The sequence below is a fragment of the Leishmania panamensis genome (assembly GCF_000755165.1).
Source record: "Leishmania panamensis strain MHOM/PA/94/PSC-1 chromosome 5 sequence".
NCBI lineage: Eukaryota > Euglenozoa > Kinetoplastea > Trypanosomatida > Trypanosomatidae > Leishmania > Leishmania panamensis.
This window is the reverse complement of record NC_025884.1, coordinates 72,318-90,162: the sequence shown is the minus strand read 5'-3', so window position 1 is coordinate 90,162 and position 17,845 is coordinate 72,318. Positions and strand designations below refer to the sequence as shown.

The 17,845-nt window shown below is 59.3% G+C and overlaps 6 protein-coding genes across 6 annotated transcripts; all 6 read right to left on the bottom strand.

Moving 5' to 3' along the window:
- Positions 1-205: 205 nt before the first annotated feature.
- Positions 206-880, bottom strand: LPMP_050270 (protein tyrosine phosphatase, putative; the record flags this gene model as incomplete). The annotated part of the gene is made up of 1 exon (XM_010705488.1): positions 206-880. One exon carries the CDS (start codon positions 878-880, stop codon positions 206-208), a length of 675 nt encoding a protein of 224 aa, XP_010703790.1.
- A 637-nt stretch (positions 881-1,517) lies between these two features.
- Positions 1,518-2,483, bottom strand: LPMP_050260 (hypothetical protein; the record flags this gene model as incomplete). The annotated part of the gene is made up of 1 exon (XM_010705487.1): positions 1,518-2,483. One exon carries the CDS (start codon positions 2,481-2,483, stop codon positions 1,518-1,520), a length of 966 nt encoding a protein of 321 aa, XP_010703789.1.
- A 743-nt stretch (positions 2,484-3,226) lies between these two features.
- On the bottom strand, positions 3,227-4,180 carry LPMP_050250 (hypothetical protein; the record flags this gene model as incomplete). Its single annotated transcript, XM_010705486.1, has 1 exon — positions 3,227-4,180. One exon carries the CDS (start codon positions 4,178-4,180, stop codon positions 3,227-3,229), a length of 954 nt encoding a protein of 317 aa, XP_010703788.1.
- A 955-nt stretch (positions 4,181-5,135) lies between these two features.
- LPMP_050240 (hypothetical protein) lies at positions 5,136-5,525 on the bottom strand (the record flags this gene model as incomplete). Its single annotated transcript, XM_010705485.1, has 1 exon — positions 5,136-5,525. One exon carries the CDS (start codon positions 5,523-5,525, stop codon positions 5,136-5,138), a length of 390 nt encoding a protein of 129 aa, XP_010703787.1.
- A 3,393-nt stretch (positions 5,526-8,918) lies between these two features.
- LPMP_050230 (hydrogenase, putative) lies at positions 8,919-10,727 on the bottom strand (the record flags this gene model as incomplete). The annotated part of the gene is made up of 1 exon (XM_010705484.1): positions 8,919-10,727. One exon carries the CDS (start codon positions 10,725-10,727, stop codon positions 8,919-8,921), a length of 1,809 nt encoding a protein of 602 aa, XP_010703786.1.
- Positions 10,728-14,717: 3,990 nt separating this feature from the next.
- LPMP_050220 (dual specificity phosphatase-like protein) lies at positions 14,718-17,342 on the bottom strand (the record flags this gene model as incomplete). Its single annotated transcript, XM_010705483.1, has 1 exon — positions 14,718-17,342. The coding sequence occupies one exon, from the start codon at positions 17,340-17,342 to the stop codon at positions 14,718-14,720; it is 2,625 nt and encodes an 874-aa protein (XP_010703785.1).
- Between the last annotated feature and the right edge of the window lie 503 nt (positions 17,343-17,845).

Sequence of the window (17,845 nt, the reverse complement as noted above, 5' to 3'; positions counted from 1 at the left end):
GGAAGAGGCGAAGGCGAGGGGTGCCACTGTTTCTCTCGCTCGACCTGGACGTCGATGCACATGTGCGTGCGTGTGTCTCTTGTTTTCCCCTCGCTCACCTGCTTGTGCGTGTCGCTCACAGGCACTCAGCCCTGCGCTTTCGCCTGTGGGCTCATCCTCACTATGTCGCGTGTCCGCAGCGCACAGGCATGGCAAGGCACTAGTCCTACGCCGACTTCTTCGCTCTCTCGGAGGCGGCCTTGGCGAACATCTTGCGGCGCTGAGCGAGCATATAGGAGTACATGACGTAGCTGCCATAGGGGTAGACGCCGAGGAGGATGAACCACACGCTGTTGTACCACGAGAACGTGAAGTTCAGCTTGTTCGGCATCTCCACTGTCCACGGCTTGTGCTTCTTGATGTACGGCAGCGCCTTGTAGAGGCAGCCGATCTCACCCGTGATGCCGACTGGGTAGAGGACCATGAAGGCGGAGTAGCGCAGCCATGTCAGGGGCGGAGCAGTGGCGTTGAGGAGGTTCGCACCGTAAAAGGAGTAGCGAATGACCTCGCTGAGGCACCAGGCGACCACCATCTGCACAAAGGCGAGGCCCCGTGTCGCCTCCGTGTCACCGAGGCGCACGGCACCGTACAGCACGATGAGGCGCGACAAAACCTGCAAGAGGGTGGTGCCGACGGGACTGCGCACGACCCCCAAGGCGGCATGGAGGATCTCGGCAAGGGCGCCGGTCTGGGCAACGCACAGGAGCTGCGCAATCTCGGGGTAGACAGACGCAGCGTCACCGCCATCCACGAAATGCTTCACTACCTTCACGAGGATAGCACCCCAGCCAACACACATGCTCGCGTTGTAGGCGAGCAGGTACATGTCCCGGATGCCCATGGCTGTGAGGGTGTGTCTGCTGACTTAGGGAAGCGGCTAAGGGGACGAGCTGAGGGAGAGAAGAAACCACACAAAAAGAGAAAATGACGCGATAACCTGCGCAATGAGGTGTGTAGGCGCATATTTATGAGAGAGAGAGAGAGGGAGAGAAGGTGGCAAGAGCAACGGCAAAGTTGAAGGTGGCAGATTGCACGGAGAGCGAGGGAGAGATCCACCAAGAAAGCGAGTAGGAGAGGGAGAATAGGGGGGGAGGGGAAGGGGTGAGGGAGGAGGCAATTATGCTTCTCCTCTTGCAGACCCGCACTAACACAAGCTCGCAGAGACGCGCATTTGGGGGGGGGGTGTTTGAGAAGTCCTTTTAGCGTCTGCTACTGACTCCCAACGCAGCCTTCTTCGGCCCACATTCACAGAACGCTGCTGGAATGGCCTGCCCGCAGCGGGGGGAGGCATACGTCCAAGTAGTCGGCAAGACGTACTGGTGCAAAGCTGGCGCTGATAGGCATGTGGGAGGCCGTGGGGAGGGGGGTGGGGAAGGAGGGAGTTCATCCATCGCCGCCGCTACACACCCCAATCGAAGGGTAATGCGACTGGAATCACAAGCCCTGAAGAGGCAGAGCGCATGCCTCTTATCCCCTCATCATTGAGTGCGCCGCCGCTTGTGCTTCTTACCACCGCCGCCACCACTGTCCATGCCCATCATGTCCCCTATGAGTGCCTGCCAGTCATCCGCATCCTTTGCGACCTTGTCTGCTGCCAGTTGCCGCTGCTGTGCCACCCGCTCGCGCTTCAGTCGCGCCTGCTCGACTCGCCGTGCCGCCCGCTCCTCCTCTGTCTTGGGGCGGTGACGCAGCTGGGAGTAGAACTTGCCGACTCGCACATGGGACAGCGGCACCGTCACGGTGGTGGTGGTGGTGGTGGCTGTTGAAGGTGATGTTGATACCGTGGTGGAGATAGACGGTGCCGCGGGTACCTTCACGAGCACTGTCTCTTCCAGCGTCAGTCGGTCCACAACGCCCTCCACATACCGCCCGGTCTGTGGATGAATGACGTGGCAGCTCACTCCGCCTTGAATGTCACTGGTGGAGGCGGTTGGTTGCCAGGGCCGCAGCGCCTCACTGTACACGACCTCCTCCACGTTGTGGCCCAAGATCCACGCCTTATACTGAACCCGGTCAACATCTTTGGCCGGCGGCACGACGCCGGTGATCACACACGGGTACCACTCACGCTCGTCAAAGAGCACCTCGTACGGCGCAGGAAGCAACGCCGATGACGACGAAGCTGCAGTGGACGTGCTAAATGGGGGGTAGACTATGGCGGTCAGCAACTCTCCGGTCTCGGGAGACTTCTCCACTTTCCTCATGAGCCCCGGAGTGACCTGGATCGTCTCCTCGTCGTTCAGCAGCTGGGCGAGGGTGCGCAGCTGCACCTCTACTTCCTCCACCAGTGCTGCCATCTGCATCGCATCCTCGCCATCGTGGTCACCGTCAGCGTCGTGTGAGGCAAGGATGTCATCAAGGCCTTCGACAAGCTCACGATAGCTTGCGATGCGCTCCTCGCGGCTCATGAGCCGCACATCTTCTTCATCATCTGCCTCAGCCATCTCCAAGAGAATAGGGGGAGGTGAGGGGCGAGAGGGGGAGATGTAGGGGATACGAAGGGGCGGACCTGCAGGGATTGCCTCCAGTGAGCGATGCACCGTGTGGGCCTGTGTGTGTGTGTGTGTCTAGGGCGAGAGGGGAGGGGGTGAGCGATGCACTGCACATTCCTTCGCTGAACAGCGTACAACGCGTCCAGTGGAAGCTGTGCGTGACAGGTGCGTGGGATGGAGGGGGTGGCAGGGGAAGGGAAAAGAGTACTGCGGTCATATACAAACCAGCCAGAAAGAGGGCAAGAGGGGGGGGGGGGGAAGGTGGCGGTTAAGAACGATGAAGAGCGAAATTCCTGCCCCTTCCGACGCTCCCCTATCCAAGGCATCTCGGGACTCGCATTACTTCTCTGTGCAGGGGACTCCTCCTGTTCACTGCTTCTCTCTATTTTTGCGCGGCGGCGTGTGGAGCTGCCCGACTCGACACGGAAAAACATCGGTGACTTTCATCAGAGGTGCATACATATTGTACATGTGCGAGTCCCCGCAGCAACGCTCTCGATGCTCAAAGCGTGCATGAGAAGAGAGGCGAAGGGCAGGGGGGATTTCAGCTGAGGGCAGATGGGTCGACCTGTAGGTGCGCGTGTACGCCTCGCCATTCCTCCCCAGTCGGCAGTGGCTCCCCCGCTTTCGGTCACCGATCTCCACAGCCACCCATTGTCCACACCAACATGTACACACGCGCGTACGCCCTCACCTCAGCCGTCCGCCTCCTCTTTCTCTTCGCTGTCGCCATCTTCGCTGGACACATTGCCCTCTTCCTCTTCCTCAGCCTCCTCAACTTCAGCTTTCTCGATCTCCGCACGCCTCGCCTCCTCTTCGGATTCGTGCTGTCGCTGCATGCGCGCTTCTTCGAGACGGCGTAGATAAGCCTCCTTGCGCCTCCGCAGACGCTCCTCCAGCACAACGAAGAAGGCCTCTTCGTCTGCACGTGTCACTGCTTGCGCCGCCACAGCTCTCTTCAGCACTTCGAGTGTGCTGTGCGACTCGTTGGCGGCGGCCATGCGTGCAGGCGTCAGCGTCGCCAGCACCTTCTGGTCGTACATCATCAGCTGTGCATCTGGCGCAGTGCCGTCGTTCGTGACTGCCTTCAGTCCTGCAGTGCAATCAGCGCCGTGCTCCACGAGAAAGCGCACAGCGTCATGCGCGCGGGCGAGGACGGCCCAGTGGAGAGGTGTGCCAGCGTAGCGACTCCGCTTACTCGGCTGCCACCGCACTTGTAGAGACACGGAGCTCTCTGAAGGCTCCGCAGCGCCACTAGCAGGCGGCACCTCACGACACGAGAAGAGGATACCGTACATGGTCATGTCCACCGGCGGCGTTGTGCTCATGCGCAGCAACCCGTGCTGTTGAATGTGCTGGGCAATGCTGCCACAGTGCAGCTGGTGGGCTAGCAGGCGTTTGTAGAGTAGGATGTCGCGCTGTTGTGCCTCCCGATCTGCCTCTGCCGCCTCCTCAGCATCTTCGTCGAGTAGCGCGGCATCGTCGTCTTGGTAGTACGCGTCTGCGCCCCCCTCCTTACTGGCGTCCTCACCGTCCTCGGCGGCACCGCCGTTGGCCTGTTCATCGAGACTGTAGGCCTTCACGATGGCATGTAAGGCCGGATGCGCCGTCAGTTTCGCCATTTCCTCCCCTCCCAGCACATCCTCCATATCGTCTTGGAGGCTGCCGTCGTCACCCACCTCATCATGCCCGACACTCTTCCAGTGGGCAAGTGAGTCGCGGGCCGCAGCACTTGTGTCGACGACAAACGGCGAGTACCACCGTCCGCTGTACACGCCAGCGGCTGTCACGAGTTGCTGCACGCGGGCTGTGTCTCCCTCGTAGGCCGCTGTGCAGATGTCGCGCGGACGCGTCTGCATGTGCTGCCCCAATACGAACTTAAAATGAAAGCGGAAAGCGTGGAAAGAAGGGGAGAAGGGTGGTAGGAGGGGGGACTGTGCTCAGCACACAAGACTGGTGAAGTCACTGTGTGGGTGGGTGCGTGTGTGTGCGTGTGTATGGCTGCTGCTGCTGCTGCTGCTGCTGTTATTGTGCATTGGTGTGTGACTGTTGGCACGTAGAGAACGAGGGAGTTGGGGGGAGGCGATGAGTAAGTTGGTAAGTCGCACCGCTCCTCAGCGAGAGGAAGCGGAGGAGAGGGAAGAAGGGCGGACGACGACGAGGACGTTCGCGACGACGTGGCGCTCACGCAGAGACATGCTGAGATGTGCGCCTGTGCCTTCACTCCTCTGAAGATGCTCTTCTTCTCTTGAGGTGTGTGTCTCGTGCTGTCGGTTCTATCGCAGGCGGGAGAGGAGGGGTGAGGACGGAGGCAAGGAAGAGAAAGAATGAGGGCCTTGATGAGCATAATTGATATCCATCTTGGAGAGCAGGCAAGAGACAGACAGAGAGAGAGAGATATCATCATCATCACTTCGATGCAGATGATAACACGGACAGTGAAGCAGAAGCATCATGGTAGCCACTGAGGGGGGTACACACACACACTCGCTCACTTCGGTGCTTCTTCTCCTTTTCTCTACCTTCGCTCAAGTCTCGAAGAGTAGAGGAAGGGGTAGTGATGGCGGTGCTTTCGTGCGCGCCTTCCTCATATAGTGTACACTTTTACGCGGGCGGTGCCGAGCGCCTAGTACGTATCGCCCTCTTCATTGATTCCTGCGTTGATAAGTCCTCAGCCAGTGCTAGACGCCGCTCCATCATCTCTTGATACCGTGGATCATCCTCCAGTGGCGAGGTCCAACTCGGAGTTGCGATGGAGCTGTACTTCATCAGCAGCATGCACTTGAGCAAGAGACCGCCGAAGAGCACGGAGCACATGATATACGCATTGCGGCGCGTCGCGTGAAAGCCAAAGGCCTCCTCGTAGGCTGTGAACGGCTTGTAATACGCTCGTGGCATGAGAGAATTTGAACTCGCACTGGCACACCGCACCTTGGGACAATCGGGACTACTCTGTGAGGAGATGGGGTGTACGCGTGACAGGCGTGCGTGCATGTGCGGGTCAATGTCGATGTGGCTCGGCAGCCGCAGCTGCAGTGCGTACCACGAAAGAGGGGAGGCGAGGAACACACACAGAGAGAGACGGGGGGAGGGACGTAGTCATCCAGGAGTACTGAGGGAAGAAACATCAGCCACGAAAAGGGGAAAGCGAGAGGGATGAAGCACCGGATGATCCTCTCAATCCGCAAGACCCTCCAGTCCCCCCTATCGTACCCGGGGGACGCATACCATCCACGGCACCCTACCCCCGCAGAGGGGTGCGTGCGTGTCCCGGGGCCTGTCTGGTAGTATGCGGGCGAGCGAGCCCCAGGGGCGTGTTTATGGGTCTCTTTTTTTTTCATTTCATCGGTGTTGCGTTGAGGCTTGGCTACTGTGGTATCAGTCGTTGGTGCATGAATGAGCCCACCTGTGGGTATATGCCTTGCGGGGGCGACTGTAGGGTGCTCATCGCCGCAGCTAACAGGAGAGAGAGACGCGTTCGTCGACAGAGAAGGCAAAGTACGGTCCAACAATCGCGAAGAAGTCTAGAGGACGAGACCGATACGCCCACCCCAACGCACAGGCTTCCTCCCCCCCCCCCCACACACACACACGGAGAGATGTCAGCGATGACTACTCGATTGATTGGGTGGCGTGTACCCTTGCGGCGGGGGTACTGTCGTCTTCGCTGCCTCCTTCACCCTCGCCGGAGCCACGCTGGAGCGTCGCGGCGGCCACCCGCTTTTTCCACTCACCGACCTGCACGCGTTCGAGAAATCGGACGTGGCAAAGAAGGGTGAGCGCGCACTTGGCAGCAGCTCTGACGCACAACGCGGCGTCGTTGCACGTGAGAGCAGCACGTGGAGCATGGCGACAGCAGACGTGGATGAGCACTCCAGCACTCCAGCTGACTCGGCAGCTTTCTTCCCATGCGCTCTCCCTAGTCACTCGTGCAGGTGCACATCGAAGAAATCCGGCTCGTCCCTATGCTGCGACTCCGCCACCATAACCCCACAACGTCACGGCTGTACTGCTGGCCCTATCGTCGTCACCAGCGTCATGGGAGCGATATGGTCGCACAACAGCACCGCGCATCCACCATCTGCCTCGCCTTGGCAACCATGTTCACTTCCACTCCACAGGCACGTAACAGCACATCGCCAATGCAAATGCCCGCTTGGTAGGGCGCGGTCCCTCTTCGCCCAGTCCGTTCACCTTCACAAAATGCGGTTAATTACATCCTCAGCCACAGTGATAAGCCGATAAACAGACGAGGAGGCGGCGAGTTCACAGCAGGCCGAGCAGTCGCCAGCACACTCACCCTATACGCCTTGCGGCACGACATTGTCCATACTTCTCCTTTGGCTTGCAGGCGTGCCGCGTCCTCGACGGCCTCATGCTTTGCGTGTTGTTGCCGCTTGTTTTGCATGTTGGCGCATATTTCGAGGGCTTCGTCTTTGCATGTTGAGTGATGCTGAACGTGGCGGTGGAGTGTTTGAGGCGCATTGAGTTTTTGCCGGTGAAGGCCTGCATCTTTACCAGTGACCTCGCAGCCGGAATGTTGAGCCATGCGCTAGTTTAACGTCTTGTGGTTATAGTGGTCGTCGCCGTCTTTACCATAGACGTGGCGATTCTGTTCCGGCTTGGTCTTTCGCTGAGATGGTGCGGCGGTGTGCAGCGTCGACTTCTTTGCCGCGGTCGCTTCGGGCACTTTGTATGCCGCTGCGAGGGAAGACACAATGCCTCTTCGCCGCGGTGAATAGTTCTCTTCATTGACCTGAATGGAAACTACGACGGGAGCAGCTGAAGTTTGATTACGGGGGGTCTGCTAGATGGCTACTCCTCTGTCCAGCTTCAACGCAGTCACTAAAGACAGTGGATGACGGGGAGGAAGATCGAGGGGTGCTTAGTGCGCTCTGCAGTGGTCTTCAGGTCGGGGCGGAGTGCGGTGAGGTCCGAACGACCTCCGACGACCGGCCAAGCGCTTTATGCCGCTCTTCTGTACGCCAGTGGACGCACAGGGCCCTGAGCAAACCGATGCAGTCAACGACTGGCACCACCCAGCAGACGATGATGAGCGGCATGATGGTGGGCTCCACCTGGCACGACCTAACGTGACCCATGAGTGCCTCGGTGCACAGAGTCGTGCAGTTCACCTCCGAGTAGCAGAGCTCTGAGGTGAAGTACTGTGGTCCAGTGGTGGCGGCGGATAGGTTGAAGCGGACGAGGCCGAAGATGGGCATGATGACAGAGTCGCTGCGCCCGGTGACGTTCACGTGGTGTTCATATTCAGGTGCACGTTCATCACGCCGTCGGGCGAGTCACTCGTGCACAAGCCAAGCGTGAGGACAAGGTTGAAGTGCAGACCTGCCAAACGACCCTTTCGATGTTGTTTTGCTGGTGTAGCGGCCGCAGTCAACGTGACAGTGAGGTGGCTTGGCAGCCGGGGCGGCGTACGCCATCCGCATAGGCGTTGTCGAGGTCATTGAAGGCGGCATGCACGAGAGGAAGAACATGCTCAGCAGCAGCGCTGAAAACCCTTGCCATAGAGGCGGTGTTAGTGGGGGTCACGCTACGGTCGCGTCGTGGATGCGTGCGTGAGGTGTTGGTCCATTAACGCCGGCCGACAGCAGATCAAAGGAGATCGGGAAGGGGTGCCAATCTAAAAGACCGACGCTCTGCAGTACATATACGCACACACACACACACTCTCTCTCTCTCCTGCAGGTGCCAGAGGCTTTGATACTGTGGTGCATGTGTGTGTGTGTGTGCCACACCAGCAGCAGTGGTGCTGCGCTGTGGGTAGCCCCGAAGAGAGGGAGAGGGGAAGCGAGTGAGCGAGGCCAATGAATGTATGGGGTGTGGTGGTTAGGGAACGTATGAGAGGGGGGGAGGCGGTGGGTGATCGAAGATGTACAAGATGGACAGTATGCAACATGAACAACAACAGGTGAGCGTGGGGAGAGAGCGATATGCGCGCACACACGTACTGGAATCTCCTCAAACGGAGAGCTCACTCGTTATCGTGTCGAGCAGACGCGTCTGTGGGTGGTGCGCCTATACACTGTTGGGTTGATGTAGTGGACAGAAGTGCGCTGCGCCCTCTTTACTTGCCTCTCTGTAGACGAGCTGCAGTGGTGTACACCGCCGTAGAGAACGAGGAGGAGAGAGTATCCCTGCACCCCCATGGTCATGCGAGGAGTGGCTTGGGAGGAAGAAGGGAGGGAGGGGGGGGGTAGAGGTGGCGGGTGTGGCTCGGAATGGACCAGATTAGTCCACACACAAGCATACACGTGGAGTGGCGAGAGAAGCGGCTCGCTTTTTCCCCTCGCTCACAGACTGACGACACTGTCGCCGCCATCTACCACCCTCCTTCTCCTGAGACTCTCTGGTGTGCGTCGCCCCCCCTCACCACTTTAAGCGGTGCACGTTGCCGTCGTTCAGCATCTCGGCAAACTCTTTTTCGCGGTCGCGAAAGGTGCAACGCCACAGCGCGTCCCCCAGCGAGGGGGCTGTGGCAGCGATGGTGGCATTGGCGAAGGGCTGCTGGGCTGCCTCAATGCGAGGTCGCTGCGCCTTCATGGCGTCCTCTCTGTTCTCAGCTTGCTCGTCGCCGCCGTCACAGTATGGGCTGGCAGACACACAGGCGAGTGCCGATCCCGAAGGGGTAGCAGCTGTGGCTGCAGGAAGGCTGCTCCTCCCACGACTCACCTCGATGTGCCTCGCGTAGGCATCCAAGACGATGTCGAGGGTCTCCGTGTGGGGCTGCTGCGTCGGTCTCACCTGCCCACCGCCGTTCAAGCACCCATCTGGGCATGCCATGAGCTCGATGAAGGTGTAACTGCGCATCGCAGGCATGCGCTTCTTGAGGCCGCGCACCACGTTTTGGATTTGTTGGAAGCCATACCCGATGCAGAACACCTCACCCGGCAGGGCGGCGCAGGTGGCGAGCTGATGATTGCGGTTGCGCCTCACTTCGTACGTGATGGTGGTGGACGTGTTTGGCGATGACGACAACGAGGGCGGCAGCGTTGCTGCCCTTTCCGCCTGCAGGCGATGAGCGATGACTGATTGATGGTAGCCCCCACTGCCGGCGAACCTTGTTGCATCGTGGGCGGGTGCGAAGACAGCAGGGGCCGAGGGTGGCGGTGCTGATGCGGACAATTCTTCTTCGTTCAACTGTGTGGGCTGCTGGGCCGGGTAGCCTGTGCAGTTGTCGCCACCCAAGGCGGCGGCGGCGGTCGTGGTGATGTCTGTGTCCAGCTGCCCCCGCCACGGCAGCGTCGGGTCCACCTCTTTCATCCACTCCAGCAACTCGGCGGTGCTTAGAACACAGTCCGTGTAGAAGACCTGCGTGTCCACCTTTTCGGTGAGCGGCGCTGTCGCCAATGCCATCGAGTCCCGCGCTGCCTCGAGCTTTCGGTCAAAGCAGGGCTGAATCGACACGTGGTAGAGGTCTGCGGCAACGGTGCGCTTTGCGTAGCTGCCGGCGATACCCTGAGCGGACATGACAGGGCAGAGGTGCGGCAGCAGCGCTGAGCCTTGCTTCTCACAGTAGCATACCCAACCTGGACATGCAGAGACGATCAGCGGAAGTGGCCCAACCTCGGCATTGCCGCCACCGCGACGACGACGGTCGTACTCCTGCGCCGTCAGCTCCGCGGACAGCTGCTCTGCCCACTCAAGGTCTATCACAAAGACTGCCGGTTCCGAGTTGGGGAAGGCTGTCGTGGCGGCATCTGGCGCGGCTGTCTGCGGGGCGCCGCTCATCTCCCCGCTCAGTTTCGTCTCTTTGGCGTTCCCCGTGACCGCAGGCAGCGGCCCAGCAGCGGCAATCGCGGCATTCCGCTGTGCCTCCTGCAGCGCAGCTGTCGTGAGCGCTGTCCGCACAAAGCCTGCCACCAACTCGTACACGGTAGCCACGGGCATCTGAAGGTGCGCGGCGAGGGAGGCGCACGACTGCGTGCTGATGCTCACGAGCCGAGGACGATAGGCACTCCCCATCCCTGTCGCTGACGATGATGTTGATGAGGGCGATGTAAGGAGGGCAGACACAATCTCATGGCGGCTCTGCGCGTTGACCAGCACTGTTTCCGCGGTCGTCACGCAGCCACTGCACGCCAGGCAGTCTTGCAGAGTGATCTTCACAACATCAGGGTGCTGGGCGGCAGCAGGGATGCCTGGGTCATGGGACAGTGCGTTACCGCCACGCTTCATGCCGACAGCACCGCTTGTCGATGCCGTTGGGCCAGCAGAGCCGACTGCATTGTTGCCACCACTGGAAATCAAAGTTGGCTTGATGCAGGCCGTCGATGGAGCTATGTAGTCCATCCCCGCCAGCGTGAGAGACGACGAGAAGGGGGCATTGTGGGAGGTCATGGGTGATGTAGAGACTCTGCTGTTCGGAGGAGAACGCTGTAAGCTTGCTCGTGCATGCACGCCTGTAATGTGCTCGGATGTAGCGACGGCAGTGATGTACACGTTGAGACTCGCACCAGCAGACAGACAGACAGAGAGAGAGAGACGGATGCACACGCGTGTGAGGTTTGGCTTAGAGGGCGAAGTAAAGCAGCGAACAAGCAGACTGAGCATGGCGAGAGGAGCAGCAAGCATTGTGGCATCGCCTGAAAGAAGGGCAGGCAAAGCCTGGGTTACCCTTTTGCCGGCAACCCGCCACTATCCCCGACCGTCTCTCTCACTCCTGCAGACATGAACTGCGGGGGGGGGCGTTGTGACCACTGCGCCACCTCCACAGAAGACACCCAGACCTCTATGCACAGCGAGAGAGAACCGATGCGCGCACTGAGGCGCTACACCGGCAACGCTCGATTCGAACATTGGGTTTCTGCCAGCGCAGTGTACATGGGGGATGCCGCGGTTGCGGGGGTGTGCTTGACACCTGGCGTGTCTGCTCGTTTGCTTTCGTCTTTCCCTCCGTTGCGTGTGTTGAGCTTTGTAAACAGACAAGAGGAAAACGAAGCGCCTGCGCGAGAGAGAAAAGGGAGCAAAAAAAAAAGTGGCCAAACATGGGGAGAAGGAGAAGCGCTCCACACACCCGCACACACACACACACGCACACGCGCAAGAGATGGTTGGGATCCATAGGGATGGGCAACCACCGCAACACAGAGAGGCAGGGACCTGCGTAGATGACATAGCGATCTAGTAGTCGTAGTAGTGTAGTCGCCGAACAAGGAGGACGGCGGTGGCAGCACATCAGATAAGCGAAAGGCAGCGCACGAGACGCGAGGGGAGAAAAAGGACGATGATAAGACAGATGAGAATACCACACGTACTCACACGCACACACGCATGCAGGTAGAGAGAGAGAGAGACGAGCTACCACCGTAACAGGGGACTACAGCAGCGACAAGGCGAAAAAACAATCGGAGAGAGCGCAAAGCGAAAGAAGGAGAAAACAGACATACATGAGAAACCCCACAGGAAAGGAGAGCGCAGAGAGAGAGAGAGAGAGATGCAAGGACTCCAGCACAGCCAGTCATCTGAGGCACCCGACACACATACACGCGCCTGCACGTGCTCGCGAAAGTACCAAACAGAGCAACCACATAGGGTAACCACAACAGAAAAGTGTGAGTCGTCGGTCAGCAAGTAAACACGCACGAGTGCTGCAGGAATAATTTGAATAAGCAAAACGAGAGACAAGTGTGCCCCCCTCCCCTCCCCCCCTCCCCTACTCCAGCATTTTTACCTCAGCTCCTTACGCAGGCGAAACCCTCAGGAGCGCACATACCGCCGCAAAGACGAGTGTGCATGCGCGTGACAGAGCCGAGCGAGAAATGAAGGGGTGAGGAGAAGAGAAAGAAAGAAAGAGCAAAGGACGTGGATGGTGAGGGAAATATGATTGGCGGCACTGGCGATCGTGTGCGATGGGCAAATATATACCACGCCGAGAAGGGAAATAAAATCAAGACGAAAAGCGAAGAACATGTTTGAAGTCCCCCAGACCCCCCCCCCCAGGCCCTCCCCACACACACCCACACCCACGAGTCGATGAAAGGAGCCGCACGTGAGGAGAAACGACAGAGGGAGGGGCAGAGGGGCAGCGAGAAGAAAGCGGTGCACCTCTCCATACCTGCACAACCAACACAAACTGCACGAGCGCAGAGCCCAAGCAGAGCAAAACGCGAAATAACCAAAAAGACACGACAACAGGGCGCCTCGCCCCACCCGTGCGCATCGACGCAACCACAGCCGCACACACCACACAGCCCATCCGCCCCCCACTTGTCTCAGCAATACGTGAAGAAGAACACAGGCACAGGCACAGGCACCCATACCCTTAGCGCAGAAGGTTAAAGGGAAAATAAAAACGTCTTCACCGCTTCCGCCCCTCCCCCTCCCCCTACCCCCTCACGCCGCCCAATCAGCAGCCCACAGCACGCAAAGGTATCGCGGCCGCCACGAGCACTAAAGGAGGAAGAATATATATATATATATATGTGTGTGGATGGGTGGGTGTATGTAGGGAAGGGAAGGGGAGAGGGGAGGGGTGTGGGTGTAGGGAGGGGTGAGGCGACGCACACGCAGACACCCACACACCCACCCACACACACACACACGCACACGATATCGAGGACTATCACGCCATAACAGAATGATGGCGAATGAGTGAGCAACAAACGCAAGCAAATCAGGGAGAGGAGAGGGTGTGTCGGGGGTGGGGGGGGGAGTGGAAGACGCAAAGGGGAAGGAAAGAAAGAGAGCAGGACACCGCCACGACGAGGAGAGAGAAGAACGAACGAGCAAAAGTGAGGAAGGACACACAGCCACACCGTCAGGCACGCTCACTCACCCACAGCAGCACAAACGCAGAGAGAAAGAAAGGGAGGGAGGGCGAGAGAGACAATTTCTTAATTAGTTGCGTCCACTTTCTGTCTTCTCTCTGGGAGCACTTGCGTGTGTTTCTCGACTGTCACGGCAGAGAGGCGCCTTTCAGAACGGAGGAGGAATACGTGAGGAGAGGGGAGGTAAAGCACTTTAGGTTAAAATAACAAGAGCAGCGAGAGGGGGTGGTCAGAGGTAGAGAGTTGGGGCTCGGGTCCCCCCCTCCCCAGCAAACAAGCACCCGCCAAACGGATGTTTTCACGTTAGCGATAACCTCACACCTCATCATATCCTCATTCTCTCGTTGTATCACTCGCCAGCACTACATCTCAGCCTTTTCCTCCGCAGCACCAAACAGGGAGAGGCCACCTCAGTGCCGCTTCCACTCTCTCGGCGGTATGACTCCAGGCTTTGCCACTTAAAGACACACACACACACACACAATACATACAACTGCACAGCCACGTAGTTCAGCCCCCACGGTAACGCCTGTAATGACCTCCATTGCCAGCAAAAACAACAACAAAGAACGACAGTCGCGGCATAGACAGAGGGAGGGGGGAGGGGGGGTGCTGGCAGAGGAGGACGGGACGACGAGCCCCCCATGAAGAGGGCGATGTGCACGCGAAGGAAAGGAAACGAAGGGGTGGAGAAGAGCGGAAGAACGGCTCTGCGTTATCGTCACCCGCGCCTTCCCCTCCCCCCAGGAGGCCACCTCAGTAAGCAAGCAAAGAAGGGAAAAGACAAGAACACTGGAAGAACGAGAAAACAAAGCAGAACATGAGCCCTCGGCGACAGAGAGACATCAGCAGACGGCACGAGCAAGAGGGAGAGGGGCGAGCGCGAGCCCGCCCGCCAGCATCCACACACGCGATGCCGCAAAACGCCGCTCCATGCGGGAGAGAACGACGCAAAGAGGTCGTGTGAGATGGCAGGTGGGCAAGCGTTTGAGGGGATGGAGAGCAGCAGAAGTGGCGTGGCGCACAACCAGTCGATGGGGGAGGGGGGAGGTGTGGATGTGTGAGGGGTGTGGTGATGGTGGGTGGGCCGGAGTGGCTTAGAGGAGTGGTAAGAGACACTGTGAGCGTTTGCTGAGGGCACATGCATGAAACAGCACGGAGGAGGGAGGGAGATGGGGCAGGGCTGAAACACTAACATCGACAAGTAGCCTCGACGAGAGACGTCCTCAGCACGCTTGCCACACGGATGTTAACACACCACTGCTCTTGATGCGTTTCGCAATCACCCACTTCTCTTCGCCCTTCCCATACACTTCTAGGGAGCTCTACGCAAAACAGTGAGAGTAAGTCTTCATCTGCCTCGGCGCTGTCCACCACCCACTACCACCACCACACCCTTTCACTCGCTAAGACTTGACGCGGGTGAGGAGACCCCAGTCACAGCAGAGGTCGGTGGTGCCGTCGTGGGTGACGCTGGTACGACCCCCTCCTCGTTGAATGAGCTCTGAGTGCCGCAACGTGTGACCGAAAGCGCTCCCGTAGTGACTGCCGTACTCATCGTACTCCAACCCCCGATAGCAGTGTAGCTGCTGTTGCACTCGCTTGCCGCGAAGTCCTGCCAGACTTCGCTTCCGTTGCTGCCATTCTCTGAGGCCGGCGCCCACCGCTGCATCGCGCTGTGCGGCTGCGATGTCGCCGCGAACGCTGGCACGTCGATCGAGTGGGAAGAAAGTGCCTTGCAGGCGCACGGACTCGGATGTTGGATCCTATGCAACGACCGCAGCTCTATCGCCGGTGCCGGCACCTCGCCGTCGTCAACTTTGCTGTTGTTAGCCTCCGAGACGCTGTCGAAGGCGCTGCTGGGCGGAACTCTCGCGCGAGGACTGTGATGATAATGTAAGTGGCTTTCGCTTGTGTTGGCATTGCGGCTGCGTTGCACGAGGTCGTTGCCAGCCTCTTCGCTCGCCTCTGCGACCATCCCATCGGGACCGCACTTGCCGAGGTGTTTCAACGCGGTCGTGACGGTTGTCGTCGTCATCGCTGTGGTGGTGGCAGGCACCTTCTCTTTCTTAGAATAGCTGCGCGGCAGGTGCGTCTGCGACACGACAGACCCCGAGCTGCTGCTTGACTGAATAAGGCTCAACCGCACAAGGGGACGACGGTCATCAACGACAATCGATGACTCAGGTTCCTCTACTTCGTTGCTACCATCGTCACCGCTACCGACGCTCTTCGGCGCAGGCATTGCTGTCGCCTCGTCCTCGGAGCTCCGAATGCCAGGCGTGGCAGTTGCGGAAGCCGCACGAGCCGACAGTTGAGTCGGGGTGCTGAGAGCAACAAGTTTACGCTGTACGGTGCGGCTACGACGGCTCTGCTGGTGCAACCGCAGCCGTGCGTGAAAGGTAGACGCCTTCTCGAGCGATGTCGACTTTGCAGTGGTGGTTGTTGGGTACCACAGGCTCTCTTGCTTGCTCACCCGTGAGAGCCGGCGACGCCGCATTCCAGCTTTGCGTGGCTTGGCTGGAGGACCAAAGCTCTGCGACGGCACAGTGCACACGCCGCTGCTGGCGCGGCTGCTGTTGGTGCTAGTCGAAACGCTGTGGGACTCAAACGACCCCAGCACGGGATTATTGGTCCTTTGCAGGCGCTGCGGCTGACGAGAGTGGCCACTGTTGGCGCTGTCCGTGGGCGATGCCACGCCAGCAAGCTTGGGCGACAGGCAGCTGGAAGAGGATGCGGAGGGCGGAGACGCAGCACCGAGTTGTAGCTGCTGCTGCTGTGGTGGGAGGCCGTGGAAAAACTCGCCGCTGGGCACAAACTCAGAGAGACGCTCTCGAAACGCCAAGTTCAGCGAAACACAGCTCCGCCGCTCCGTCACAAACCTCAGCGCGTCGTCGTAGGTGCGGTTCTCGGATGCCATGAGGTAGGCCACGATGATGGCGGCGCTGCGAGAGATGCCACGGCGGCAGTGCACCAGCACACGGACATGCTCACTCCGTGCGCGCTCAATGAAGCGAAACGCTTTGAGCAGGTGCTCCGAAACATCCTGCGAGTGCGAGTCGCTCATCGGTATCCACTCCGAAATAATGTCATTGTTTTGGGCGATCATCTTCTCCTCCTCCGTCGGGATCAACTCCTTGGCGACATTCAAGACATAGCGGATCTTGTGCTGCTTGAGCAGGTCCGGATCAGAGGCGTCCTTCCACGAGCCAACCGCCAGGAGAGAGGTAATGTTGGTCATCGGGTAGGACTCGGCGGCGTTGCGCACCGACTCCTCCTCGAGGAAGATCCGCTGCGCCTCCTGGACAGCCTTTAGGTCAAACGCCGGTCTGGTTAGGTTCTGCAGGCGCCGCTTACACTTTGACATGTACGAGGTTGGCGGCGGCGGCGGCGGCAGCGCCGGCAGGCCAATGCTGCGCATGACCAGCGGACTCCCAGTCCTGTCAGCGGTCACATTGGGGTTTAGCGTCAGCGGCACCGCATGGCGACAGATCGAGGTGGACAGCGTGTCGAAGTTGTCGCGTGTACTGCTGAAGGAAAATATGCTGAAGTCACGCCCCTCTGTGCACCCCGTGTCGAGGCTCACAGTGGTGGTCGGAGACAACGCGAATGTGGGCGAGAACATGGAGTGGTAGTTGGCGAGGTTGGGGGCGCAGTCCTCCAGGCGTAACTCTTTCTTCTGTGGCAGCCCGCTTTCGCCGCCCGCCTCGGACGCAGACGTCGGCGTGTAGGCTTCCTCGAGATACTGTCGGCAAGCGAGGCGGGCGTCCTTCGCAACGCCCGAGTCCGGCGCAACCACCCCTGTTGAGCTCACTTTTGGTCTCACTCTAGGGCTAGAAGGTTGCTTGGTGGACGGGGTAGAAGGCTGCAAGGTGCTCTGGCCCCATCGCCCGGCGGCTGTAGAGTCAGCATCAGGCCAGTCACTATCACATCCCTTCGCTTGTTCTTGTTGTGGCTGCGAGCAGTGTGAAGATGTGTCCTCGTAGTTTCTAGAGCTGGCACCGAATGCGGAGGTACTGTTCATGTTGCAGGGCGACTGTGGGGAGTGGAGAGGCGGTGGTGCTTCAGAGCACTGCTGCACGGGTGACGAGGAGGTCATCCGGCTCTAAAGGCCTATCGGCGCGCTACAAGAGGGGGCTAAATAGGGGGCGGCCAGAGTGACACTGTGTGGGTGCCTGAGCGTTGAAATTATAATGTGGAGAAGCAAATGAAGGACAAAGACACGCGCGCCAAAGCGCCTTGCTGACGACACAGCGGCAGCAGACGCACCGACGTGCACACTATCCAACGGAAGGCGGTGAGTGTATGGTGAGTGGGGGAAACAGCGTGTGAGAAGGCAAGTGCCACACATTTCAGTAGGTACGCATGCATATACTGTGTGGAGAAGGTCGAGGAAAGCGTGAGTGTCGTGCTGAGCTGCGTATGGCTGAACACGACCCTCCTTCGCCAGTGAGAGAGCGGTGGTGGGGAACAGATGGGAAGAGGGGGGGGGGGAAGAGAGGGAGTTGAGTTACGCCGAAGCCGCAA